Genomic DNA, 12,978 nt, shown 5'->3' with positions numbered 1-12,978 from the left:
GCTTGGTAGATCTTTGTGTGCAAGCCCTGCTCAGCCATCTTTTGCTTTGACCAGTAAACAAATGTATTGAATTGTGGTAAAAACTCAAAGGAACTTTAGCAGAGCGTAGTGTAAATGGGCAACAAAGACTTGAGAGTTGCATAAGGAAAGCTGCTATGTAATAAAAGTCCCATCCCCGCAGCACCGCAGGGTTTCAGCTTTGCTTTCTTAAGCACAGCTCCTAGCTGCAGCTACTGCTGCATGCAATCTCTACTGCAGAGGACTTAACTGCACACTCTTGGAATGCTCTGGGAGGTAATGATCAAAATCCCCCCTTGATTTTAACTTCAGACACGGAAATCATTTAGGCTCACAGGAATTTTTCTTTGTTGTTGTATTTTAAACCTCTGTAATTAAGAGCCTTTGGGGCATGTTCCTTAGATTAAGGTTTGAAGTGATCTGCGATCCTAGATAATGTTCTGCTCTCACGAATGGGCTGCCTCCAGGTTTGGAGCTGACACAGAACAGCTGGGCTGTGATGTGTGACTTGGGTGGAGCTGTTAAAGCAGGGCACGGACATGCCCGTGCAGTCCTAAGAAAGCACCTGAGAGAAGGTGGCCAGACCCACAGGCCGGGCTGGAGCCCTGGGCCCATGCCTTCATCTATAAACTCCTCTTCTTCAGTGTGCTGAGCATAGTAGCTGCAAAGCCAGGCTCTGTTAACCCTTCCTCCATCACTGCGCTCTCCAGGAAGCTGCCACCAAAGCACATCATATTGGCAGCAATGAAACGCTCTTCCCACATTAATTACAAAGGATGGTTAAAATGAATACTCTTCTCCATTTTTAAAAGCATTTCATTTAATGTGTGTGAGTGTTTCATCTGCATGTTTGTCTATGCACAGGATCTGTGCAGCAGATCCTCTGGGACCGGATAATAGATGTTGTGAACCTCTAAGAGGATACTGGGAATTGAACTCGGGTCCTCTGGAAGAACAGCCAGTGATCCTAACCACCAACCTATCTCTCCAGCTCTTATTCTTTCTTCATATTTTAAAATCCCTTTTGGTCAATGTAGTTTTCATATGTGTGAAAACATAACAAAATAGCCACTATTCACTGGTGTCCAGGTCACTAACCCAGCCAGTTCTGAACTGTTTAGGGCCAGGTGTTTCATATAATGTAGACAAACACAGAAATCTGTTCTAACATCAATATATCCCAACTAAGGCACTAATGCATGCCTGCTTCCTTTAAACAGGGTCAGCACATGTCCATCATCCACACGGAATCCAGTGACCCAAGGCCAGACAGGCTGCATCATGGAAGGGTACAAATGGTTGAGGTAAAATACCAGAAAAAGGTCTTTGATGATCTTTTTGTTCTGTGTTTTAGTTAAGTCAAGATTTTCAGTTAAGAATATTGTAAGAATACAGATTGCATTTATACAGAGGCATAAATATAATGAGAGAGAAAAATCATACACACACACACACACACAGAGGGTGGGGTGGTATGGTTTTAAAAAACAAGCAAACATGTGGGCTGGAGAGATGGCTCAGAGGATAAGAGCATTGCCTGCTCTTCCAAAGGTCCTGAGTTCAATTCCCAGCAACCACATGATGGCTCACAACCATCTGTAATGAGGTCCGGTGCCCTCATCTGGCCTGCGGGCATACACACAGACAGAATATTGTATACAAAATAAATAAATAAATATTAAAAAAAAACAAGCAAACAAACAAAACAAATGGGTAAGGATGCTTGATGCCAACCTGACCTGAGTTTGATCCCTAGGACTTAGGTGGTAGAAGGAGAGAACTGATTCCCAAAATTTGTCCTCTGGCTTATATATAAACACCATCACACATGCAAATGCACACACACGCGCACGCGCGCGCGCGCGCACACACACACACACACACAGTGAGAAAACCCCACCACATAATCTAGAATATAATACACCATTGAGTGTTTGATGCATACATATTTTTGCTTATATCTCTTTTATAAATATTTCCCCTATCCTGTGTGTGTGTGTGTGTGTGTGTGTGTGTGTGTGTGTGTATGTGTGTGTGTGCATGCACACGCATGTGGGGGGGGGCCACCAGAGGACAATCTTAGCTATAGTTCCTGAGCTGCTGTTTCCCCTTTGTCTAAGACAAGCTTTCTCTTTGGCTTGAAACTTGCGAGGTAGGCTGGCCAGCAAGCCTGAAGAATCTTCCCGTCTCCATCTCTCACCCACTGAGCTGTCTCTCATGGCCAGAACAACAGAGAACGCCTGTTCTCTAGTGCTGGAGAGATAGAGAAGTTCAATGATTTAGAGCATTGCTGCTTTTGCAGAGGCTCTGAGTTTGGCTCCCAGCACTAAGACTGGGTGGCTCACAGCCTCCTGAAACTCCTGCTGTAGGGTGTTCAGTGCCCTCCTCTGCTCCAGAGACACGTTCCTGCATATACATGCACATGCAGTGCCCTCTTCTGCTCTCCTGCACATACACATTCCTGCATATACATGCACATGCAGTGCCCTCCTCTGCTCCAGAGACACGTTCCTGCATATACATGCACATGCAGATTGCCACACATAAATACTTCAAATAAACCAGCACACAAAGCACATCAGAGCGCTGCCTTCTTGCATCCTGTACAGATGCAATGATGATAGTCATCTGCAAATCAGGAAGAGAGCCTTGCCAGGAGCTCATGCAGCCAGCACCTTGATGTGGACTTGGAACTTCAGGACCATGACAAACTACATAGCATAAACCAGTTACTATATGGCTTTTTGTTATGACCAACGCTCAAAACCCCCACTGCATAACCTAGAATATAATGTACCGCAAGGTTATGATGTTTTCGTGGTTTTATAGGCAGATGCAAGCTTGGAGGAGCTCAAGTGTACCAATGTATACAATGGAAATATGAGAAAGAGAAAGGCAAATATTTGAAGGAGCAATTACTTCCCAAACATGATGAGAGTCACTAAGATATCAAGAGATCCCCAAGCTCAAAATAGGATAGATGAAAGAGGACCACACAAGTGCACTGTGATTCGCATACAGAAAGACAAATACAGAGAACGTGCAAGTGACCCTCAGTAACACTAATGCTGAGAAGACATCTGCTAGCAAGCCTGAAGACCCGAGTTCGATACCAGGAATCGACATGGCTGAGAAGACTGGGGCTGCAAGCTGTCCCCAGAGCTCCACATGTGCTCTGACATATATACACTCATACATATACACCATATGGAAAAATTACAAAGCAAAGAAACACAGGGTAAATTACGTGCAAAAAAATTAGAACAGTGATCTGAGCTATGAACAGAAAATTCATTGCTAAATAACCCCTTGATAAGAAGTACCCAGTCACAAAAAACACACAGGGTGTGAGTTCACTGATATGAGGTTCCTAAAATAATCCAGCTCTTTGAAAGTAGGGTGTGTTTTTTCATGACTAGAGGGGTCTGCCTGGAGTTTCTGTTTCCAACCATGAGCAAGTTTTCCAGCCTTGTGCAGTGTTGTGCTCATAGCCCAGACCACTGCGCTACAGAATCTGTAAAAGAAATGGATATGATGGTACATTTCTGTTGAGGGAGCTGCGAGCCTCTTCCCACAGCCCGGCTCCTGGCTGCCTGGCTAGCTTATACCCCGTAATAACAACACACACATTGTATTCTTTTAAACACTGCCTGACCCATTAGTTTCAGCCTCTTAACCCATTTCTATTAATCTATGTAGCACCACGAGGTGCGCTTACCAGGAAAGATTCAGCATGTCTGACCTGGTGGCTGGCTCAATCGTGTCTGCCCTGGAGAGGGGAGCATGGCGTCTGAGCTCACTTCCTCTTCCTCCCAGCATTCTGTTCTGTTTACTTCACCCACCTATTTTCTAACCTATCAGGGCCAAGCAGTTTCTTTATTTTTTAACCAATGAAATCAACAGATTGATATATGACACTCCCACATCACATTTCATGTCGGATTTTTTTAAAACAATAAAATTACAAGCTGGTCGATGGTGGTGCACACCTTTAATCCCAGCACTCAGGAGACAGAGACAGATAAATCTCTGTGAGTTTGAGGCCAGCCTAGTCTACAGAATGAGTACCAGGACAGGCAATGACGATATGAAGAGTCATGAAGTTTCTAACACTGGTCATCTTGGCACTTGGGAAAGTAAGGTAGAAGGATCCTGAGTGCCAGGCCAGCCAAGGCTACTTAACTGGACTCTGTCTCAAAGAAAACAAAACAACAAAATCCCCAAGCACACAAACAAAGCAGCAAATTAATAAAACAAAATGTGTGCAAGAAAAGATTGTTTGCTGTCCTAGGTGTGCACGTTGAGCTAATATTACCTGCTGGAGCTTCTTTTCCTTCTGCATCTTTGTCACTGACTTTATTTTTTTCCCAGATTAAAGCACATTCACAAAGGCGTGGCACTGGTCTTGGAGACCCTCTTCCCTGCAGTAGCCTGGTGTGACTGCTCATCTTTCTTTCTTTGGCTCTTTTTTCCTTACACAGTCTGAATGGCTTCGATTTGACCCATTCTAGGGCCTGTCTCTCTGAAAGTGACCTTACCTAAGGAAGCCTCTCCATTTGCTGTGCAGGGGAACTTCAGACACGCTGGCAATGGTGCCCCGGTGTCCCGGGAAGAACTGATGACTGTGCTGTCCCACCTGGAAGGACTGTACATCCGGGGCCTCCACTTCACTGAGACACAGAGGCTCACTCTGGGCGAGGTGGGGCTGGAGGAGGCCTCCGACACAGGAAGTGGACCCAGAGCGCATCTTGTGGAGCTGTGTGCCTGTCCCTCTGACTACACAGGTGACTCATGTCAGGTAGGAAAGTTTCCCAGCTGTGGTATTCCTCATTTCCTGGGCCCATCTATGTCTGGCTTTTTCTGGCTGCTGTCCAGCAATGCAGCAGGCACAGCTGGGGCTCTCTCTACCCATCATCCAAGTGTATCTTCCCCTGGGTGATCTTTAGGGAGTCAAAACGTGTCAAAGACAGCACCTTGTCTTGGCATTCAAAGGAGACCATGGGCGCTCCATGGATGTAGAAATCAGAGGTAGGAAGGCTCAGTGTTTGTCTGTCCTTTCCTGTAAGCTGGGCCAGAGCCTCCTTCTGTCTCCCTGTCACCCTAGTGCAGGAAAATCCCAAGGATTCCCTGGATGCAAAAGGGAAAAATCTCACTCCCCTTTTCCACCTCTTAGCAGGTCCGAGTTGTTTAAAGTTACCCTCACTTACTAGAATGCACTACAGAATGAAACTGTTTCTCTCTCAACCCATACGTCAATGTGTTCTTTTCCTAACAAGAATCAATATTGGCAAAATTAGTGGGAGACAGCGATGCTGTTCTGTGTACATGAACTAGCAAATGTCTTCACTTCCCTGCTTAAAGCAGAAACTATCTCCCTTACACAGCATCCTGGAGACTCCTTTTCTTGTGAGTCGGCTCACAGGTTGCCTCCAGTCAGCCCAATGCCTTCCACCTCTTTTTTAAGTGATTTAAAATATAAACTAGATAGCCTGAGGCAAAGAGGAGCTGCAGGTTAGCACCCTGTGGTCAGGGTGTGGCTTTGCAGCAACTCAGCCGGGCTGTCTGCAGGGCCAGGTGGGTAGAAGGTGACGTCTGCCCCGTCTCCCAGGAATTACCAAGGGCTGTACTTACCTGTGGAACGGTTATGTGTTTTTCTCTCTGTGTAGGCTGAGTCATGTGTGAAGTTGAAAGGTGGGGCCCCTGCCGCAGACAGCCTTCTTTCCCTGAGTCAGACAGGCCCGGGCACTGAGCAGGAAGGGCAATATAAGAGGAGGAGTATAGAGTTTTGTGCGCAGCCAGGCAGGACACCCAGGGATCAGGATGTCCCCTGCAGTGAGGTGGTCAGCCTGGAGCACAGCATGGCTGTGGATCTTTGGGGCAGCTCTAGACCTGTGCCTGGGATATGGTTCAGAGCAGCAAAGGGTAGCCTTTCTTCAGCGTCCAGGTCAAAACCATCTGCAAGCAAGTTATACGGAGCTCAGACCCAGCCAGGTAATGCCCCTTTAAATTTCGGGTCGGGATGGGAAAAGTGTGTCCAGTTTGGTGACATTTTATGATAGGGTGTTACGGAGTAGATGAGAGGGCAGGCAGCCTCCCAGTTGTGGTGAGTGGCAGGGTTTATTGCCGGGCTGTACTGATTGCTCTCCTGAGTTATTAACCACAAGCTCCATAAACATCAGCCCACCATGCAATGCCTGGACAGCTGAGAGCTTGGATGCTGTGGAATATTGGTGTTGCTATTAATTAGCTCCCTGTAGGAGCTAGCTCAAGCCTGGAACAAGGGTCTATTGCTGGAGGCTTGCAAGTTTCACTTGAAGAAAATTTACCCACAAAGTAAAACTTGAGGAACAAAAAGAGCCAAGGCTGAGAAAAGCGATCAGTTTGTACAGTACCTCGCGGACATGCTGTGATTTGCCAGGCACGAAGCATTCATGAATTCTGTTCACGTCTTACATGCCCTGCGTGTATACTTATAGAGAAATAGAGCCTGTGGCTCACGAAATTGGCCCAGGAAGTGGATGGGGCATTATATCACCTATAATATAAAACGTCACTGGAGATTTCATCCTTAAAAGCACGGCTTTGTCACGTCTAAGTGTCTTTGTTGCAGTTCAGGACACAGGCATTCCCGTCTTTCATAGGATTTGTGTGCTTCTGTGAAATGCCGTTGCTCGCTTTGTGGAGGCATGAAATGGTTACAGTTGAGTCACAAGTTCTCCGAGTCACATGACCTGGCACTCGGCCAGAGCATTTTTCCTGCTTGTAATTAAAAGCACACTAAGGTGGCTCATTTTGCTTTTGATCGTGATAGGCTGTTCTTTGCCAAACCAGTATAATTAAAGCTTTTGTCCAAATATGGTGACTTCAACTCACGAGACCTATTTGTTCATTTGAATAATTTGTTTTTTACCAAATATAATTATTTTGAGCAAGTGACATGATGTATGTAAGGCAGCCGCCAGTTAAGACTTCAGTTGATTTGCTGTAGATATGGTCACACGGTCCCCAACAAGATTTCATTCAGGCATGTCTCTCAGCTGAGCCATCAGCCCAGAACATTCCTCTCATACTTTGATTCTCCTTTAAACAAGCCTGTTCATATAGAGCCTTGAAGTAAAAAAAAAAAAATGCAATATATCTCTCTGCCTAAACATGATTCCTAATCACATAAAGGAGCGTTATATTGGAAATTGCGTTGTGCAGTTTTATGATCTGTTGGCCCTCAGTCATTTGGGAAGGAGATCCTGGCAGGAGCCGAGAGGCCCCTGCCCTGGGCAGCACAAGATCCCACACTTCTTTCCTTTGTGGACACGGGCAGTGAGACCGGCCTGTTCAGCTTTGCCTTGTCTGCCATTTCTGAGTCTTATGGATGTATATGCTGTTTGCTGCCATCCACCAGTGGGGTTGGGATATTAATTCTTCCTGGTCCTTTAAAGATGAGGATCTGGGGGACCAGAACTACAAACAAGGAGAAAGGTCTAGTGTTGGGCTGTGCATGGATTGGCTCTGCCACGATATTTGCCAATAATCCTTTTTAAAGGCAGGCAGAACTCCACATGATTCTAGAGAGTGTGTAAGAATCAAACCACTGTTTATAGTCATCTGTTGGACTTTTTTTTTTTTGAGATAGGGTTTTACTCTGTAGCACTGGTTTGCCTGGAACTCATAAAGATCCTCCTGCTTTTGTCTTCCAAGTGCTGAGATTAAAGGTCTGCTGGAAAGTTCTTAACAGAATCTTTTAAACAAGATGTAAGTCCATGGAAAAAAATATTAACTCTTAACGGGTAGTGGTGACACACACCTTTAATCCCAGCACGCAGAGGTAGAGGCCCAAGCAGGTGGATCTGTGAGTTCAAGGCCAGCCTGGTCTACAGAGTGAGTTCCAGGACAGCCAGGGCTACACAAAGAAATCCTGTCTCAAAACCCAAATATATATAAACAAGACCAAACCCAGAGACACTCTTGGGCTGGGTCTCTGTATTCACAGTGGACCAAATTCTTGTGGACAGTCTTAAATGTGAGAACTCAACACCTGCCTTCTATCCAGGCTCCCTGCTGACCACTGGGGAGTAAGTGTTGCTGAAATGATTTCAGTAATTGTACCATTATTAGATGGACTTCATTGAAGAATCTTTATGTCCCTTTCACCCCCTCCCACGAATCTGAACCTGTGCATGAGGAGGAGTGAGATATTTGCTGGACTTGGGTTGTCTGGCTTAACCCCAGAAGGGACTGGAGGCTTACTCCTCTTTACTCCCAGACTTCCACATGCGCAACCCCTTCAAAACAACTGGTGTGTGAGAGGGGCCCATGGCCCACTTCTCCTTCCTCTGTTTCCCATTCCCACCATCCCAAAGACACAGCACAATCTTACCGAAAAGCAAGCCAGCTGGCTGGTGATTGATACCAGAAATCTACACAGCACCTGGGGAGAGGTTTGGAAACCCCGACTTTTCCACAGTCAGAATTGCGACGAACTTTAGGAAACAATTCTTCTCTTTTCTTTGCATTGATGAAACATTTTTGTTTGAAAAATAGGGTTGCCGCCCTGGATACTATCGGGACAACAAAAGCTCGCCCACGGGAAGATGTGTCCCCTGCAATTGCAATGGACATTCAAATCGCTGCCAGGACGGCTCGGGGAAGTGCATTGTGAGTAGATGAGTAGTTTGTGGGTCTGGCAGGCAGTCTTCCTCCCCTTTCCCCCCCAAGATGTCAAGGTTCCGTCTCTCATAAACCTAAGCAGATTGCTATGGTGTGGAGGAGGCTTCTGACCCACTAGGCTGGATTAGGGGCTTATACTTCCCTTCTGCCTCCATTGTAACAGCACCCTCAGAAGACAGCACCTGCCTACAGTTATGGGATTCCTATTACCTCTGCCTCATTAAGTGATATTAATAGGTGGACTATAGGTGGAGCTTGAAGCTTGCCTGGATATATATACGAAGTCTGAGGTGTTACTTTGGGCTCAGTTTTGTGGGGGTGAGAAGGGTTTCAATAGGGCCACTGTAGCTGTCAGAGTAGCAGCGAGTCTATTACAGGGTGCTGAGGACAGGATGGGTGGGCAGAGCCCTCTCCTGTGTGACCCCAGCACTATAAACCAGGCTGTGATGGCAGACTCCGGTGTTGGAGGCAGGAAGATCCAAACTTGTCTTAGTCACAGTCCTAGTGCTGTGAAGAGACACCGTGACCATGGCAACTCTTTAAGAGAAAGCATTTCATTGGGGCTCGCTTACAGTTTCAGAGGCTTAGTCCATTATCATCGTGGTGGGGAGCATGGTGCAGGCAGGTGCTGGAGCAGTGCCTGACAGTTCTTCATCCTGATCCATGGGCTTCATCCTGATCCATAGGCAAGCAGAGAGCAATAGTGGGCCTGGTGCGGGCTTCTGAAACCTCAAAACCTGCTCACAGCCACATATGTCCTCCTCCAAGGCCACACCTCCTAATCCTTCTCAATAGTGCCGCTCCTGATGACCAAGCATTCAAATACATGGGCCTGTGGGGCCATTCTAATCCAGACCACCAGACTGAGGGCATCCTGAGACACAGGAGACCTTCCCTGAAAAAAAATGGGAAGGGAGAGAGATAGGGCATCAGTGATGGAGGGGAAAAAAAGAGGGTAAAGAAAGAAAAAGGAGTAAAGGGGATACTAAGAATGGCTTATGGCTCATGCCTAGTTGAAGCGTGATTAATAAAAACTCAGAGAGAGAAAATGGGATTCAACCTGAAGACCAGAAAAGCAAAATAGTCACTGGCTCTTGCCTCGACCTCAGTCCAAAATCTTGCCTTCAGGAATCTCCGAATAAGGCTTACTGGGAGCTGTCTCCTCCCATTTTATAATCCTCTCTAGGCTGGGATTAAAGGTGTGCACCGCCCAGATTCTGTATCTACTGGGATTAAAGGTGTGTGTTACCACTGGTCTGCAAGGCTGACCAGTGGGACTGTTTTCCTCTCTGATCTTCAGGCAAGTTTTATTTATTAAAATACAAATGAAATGCCACAACTCCTAATCATTCGCACTCAGACACCTCATGGCTGCTGAGATAAAGTGGGATCCCAGGAGAGGCGGAAGAAGGGACCAAAGCACGGTGGTGGAGTGGGGCCTCACCTCTCCTTCCTCACAGAGGCCCCATTTCCTTTTGTTGTTTTTCTATTTTTCTTTTTTGACAGTTCCTGTTGACTATAATTTACATGTTAGAACAGGGTCTTACTATGGAATATGGTTCAGATTCTCTCCAATAAAATTAGCTTGTTTCTGGACCTTTAATTTTAGCACTTGGGGAGCAGGGGCAGGTCAAGTTCTGAGTTAAAGGCTGGCCTGGTCTCCATAGCAACTTCCTGGTGAAGAAGTCGATAGAGTGAGACCCCCATCTCAAAATTAAAATAAATAAAAATAAAAAAACAAAGAAAAGGTTTTAAAAGATTTAAGTAACCTTTGTCCCCAAAGAGCCTTTTAACATTTTCATTTATTTGTTTTTGGCTGTATTTCATTGTTCTGTTCCATCAGATTTCATAGCCAGGGCCTCCCCCAGTTAAGACAAGGGCCTTTAGAAATTCACTCTGCTACCATGGGCTTGCTTTGTGTGGTGTGACTAGCATCTGTGGAGTTCTGGTCTACACTGAGTCTGCTCTGTGTATCCTGGGGATCTCCTTCCTCTGCAAGCTGGGGCAGGCCAGAACAGGAGAGTGCCGAAGGCGCCGCCCGACAGAATACTTTCTTGGGTTCTAACCTTATAAGTTCAAAAAGACTAAAAGACACCAATGGGTTGTTTTCCAGCCCACGTGTCTTCCTGAACAAAGGTCTCTGTTGGAGACCGCCTGGTGTGTGTGACACGGTGATGCTCTCATCAAGTATGAATTTTTATCTAACCACAGAACCATAGCTGGATGTCAAGCCTGTCTATAAACGCCACCAAGGAACAAAGAGAGTTTTCTCTAGATTCTGTACACTCCATGGAAGGATAACTTGTGGGAGGCATACTCCATTTTTCAGTCTATCTGTGAAAAATATTTGATTCCATTTGCTCTTGCTGTAGTTCTGTCTTTGCTTGTCTCTAAGGCCACTATGGCTCCTCGAGGCAGAGGAAATCCTCAGAAATCAGGAAATCCTGAGAAATTGCCATAGTCCTGAGATCTGTGCTGAGCTCAGAACCACCAGACACAACCCATCCTCTCAAGAACCCACACCCACCCTACTACACATAGGTACATACCCATACCCACCCTACCGCACATGCGTACACACCCACACCCACCCTACCACACATATGTACACACCCACCCTACCACACATGTGTACACACCCATACCCACCTACCACACATATGTACACACCCACCCTACCACACATGTGTACACACCCATACCCACCTACCACATATGTACACACCCATACCCACCCTACCGCACATGTGTACACACGCACACCCACCCTACCCACTCACATTCTGGGGCAACAACCATGAGTAGAGAGCTAACTGAACATGGCATGGGCTACTAAAACCCTCAAGTCCATCCCCAGTGACACACGTCCTCCAACAAGGCCATACCTCCTAATCCTTCCCAAACAGCTCTGCCAACTGCGAACCAAGGACTCAAACATATGAGCCTATGAGGGCATTCTCATTCAAACCTCTGCACTGTTTAACTATGTTTTGTATCATTTTTAGTTCCTTAAAGATTCATAAAGCATGGGTTTGTCTACTTAGGAGTTTTTTCCGTTGGAGACAAGCCCCATCCTCTTGTGTTTTACTTTTCCTAATTTAGCTTCAGAATCTATTTAAATCTTCACATCCATTGTCTTTCCCTGTTCAAGCACTATGGTGGCATAGAGGTAAAAACATACACAACTTTCAGTGCTCAGTCTCTTTCCATGTCATTTCGTTAATACATGGTATCTTTGGTTACCAAATGTCTGTAGCACAAGGAATTTTCCTCAACGTGTGTGTATGTGGGAATGTTTGAAGCTTTGTAGCAAGGGTGAAGTCAAGAAAGGCTATAGCAGGGGGCAGCTCTGTGGTTAAGAGCACTGACTGTTCTTCCAGAGGACCTGGGTTCAATTCCCAGCACCCACATGGCAGCTCACAACTGTCTGAAGATCCAGTTGCAGGAGATCTGACACCTTCACACCAATGCACATAAAATAAAGTTAAATAAGCCATAAAAAAAGATGCACCACCAGGCCTGGTTCTCAAGGTCTTAAAAAGAAAGAAAGAAAGAGAGAGAGAGAGAGAGAGAGAGAGAGAGAGAGAGAGAGAGAGAGAGAGAGAGAGAGAGAAAGGCTATAGCAGATTAAAAATCCCACAGAAAAACATGCTCTCCATAATCTGTTTAGTCTGCCCTCAGACCTCTTGCTGGTAAAGTTGTGGAGTGCCTTCCATTAGGCACTGACTTTGACATGAAGATGATTGGATTTACAGAAATAAAATGCTTAAACACAATTTCTTCCACCCTCCTTCTCTCTCTCCCTCCCTTCCTCCCCATTTCTTTCTTTGTCTTCCTTCCTACTTTCCTTCCTTCCTTCCTTCCTTCCTTCCTTCCTTCCTTCCTTCCTTCCTTCCTTCCTTCCTTCCTTCCTTCCTTTCTTGCTTTTTGAGACAGAGTTTCTCTGTAGCTTTGGAGCCTATCCTGGAACTTGTCTGCCTTTACCTCCCAAGTGCTGGGATTAAAGGTGTATGACACCTCCACCATTGCCTGGCTAGACACAATTTCCTAATTCTCTGGAACTTGAGTTCTAAGAGACATCTTCTAAAATTATATAACTTTCTATTCTCTTTCACAGATTCCACATAGTAAATCTATTTAAAATGTATTTCCCTTTAGTATACCACAGTGAGCTTTGAAGAGAACGAGGCTAGCCTCCAGATACGCCCCTTTCTAACAGGAGGGAGGAGAGAGGATGCACACTTCCCAAGGACCCAGCACATTAATTTGTGCTTGCTTGTCTGTGTGATTAAGACA

At 45.8% G+C, this 12,978-nt stretch overlaps 1 protein-coding gene across 3 annotated transcripts in view; it reads left to right on the top strand.

Annotated features, from left to right (window-relative positions):
• Lama3 (laminin subunit alpha 3) overlaps positions 1-12,978 on the top strand; it is a 224,241-nt gene that overhangs the window by 143,347 nt on the left and 67,916 nt on the right. For 2 of the 3 annotated variants that reach the window (XM_075969274.1, XM_075969275.1), the window contains 3 exons: positions 1,239-1,322; positions 4,586-4,816; positions 8,557-8,670. In XM_075969274.1, coding sequence (XP_075825389.1) covers positions 1,239-1,322; positions 4,586-4,816; positions 8,557-8,670 — 429 coding nt within the window. Of the gene's footprint in view, positions 1-1,238; positions 1,323-4,585; positions 4,817-5,695; positions 6,010-8,556; positions 8,671-12,978 lie in introns of those variants that run through there. The other variant, XM_075969276.1, reaches the window with a different exon arrangement.

The sequence above is a fragment of the Microtus pennsylvanicus genome, chromosome 4, assembly GCF_037038515.1.
Source record: "Microtus pennsylvanicus isolate mMicPen1 chromosome 4, mMicPen1.hap1, whole genome shotgun sequence".
Lineage (NCBI taxonomy): Eukaryota > Metazoa > Chordata > Mammalia > Rodentia > Cricetidae > Microtus > Microtus pennsylvanicus.
This window is presented reverse-complemented; position numbering and strand designations above follow the sequence as displayed.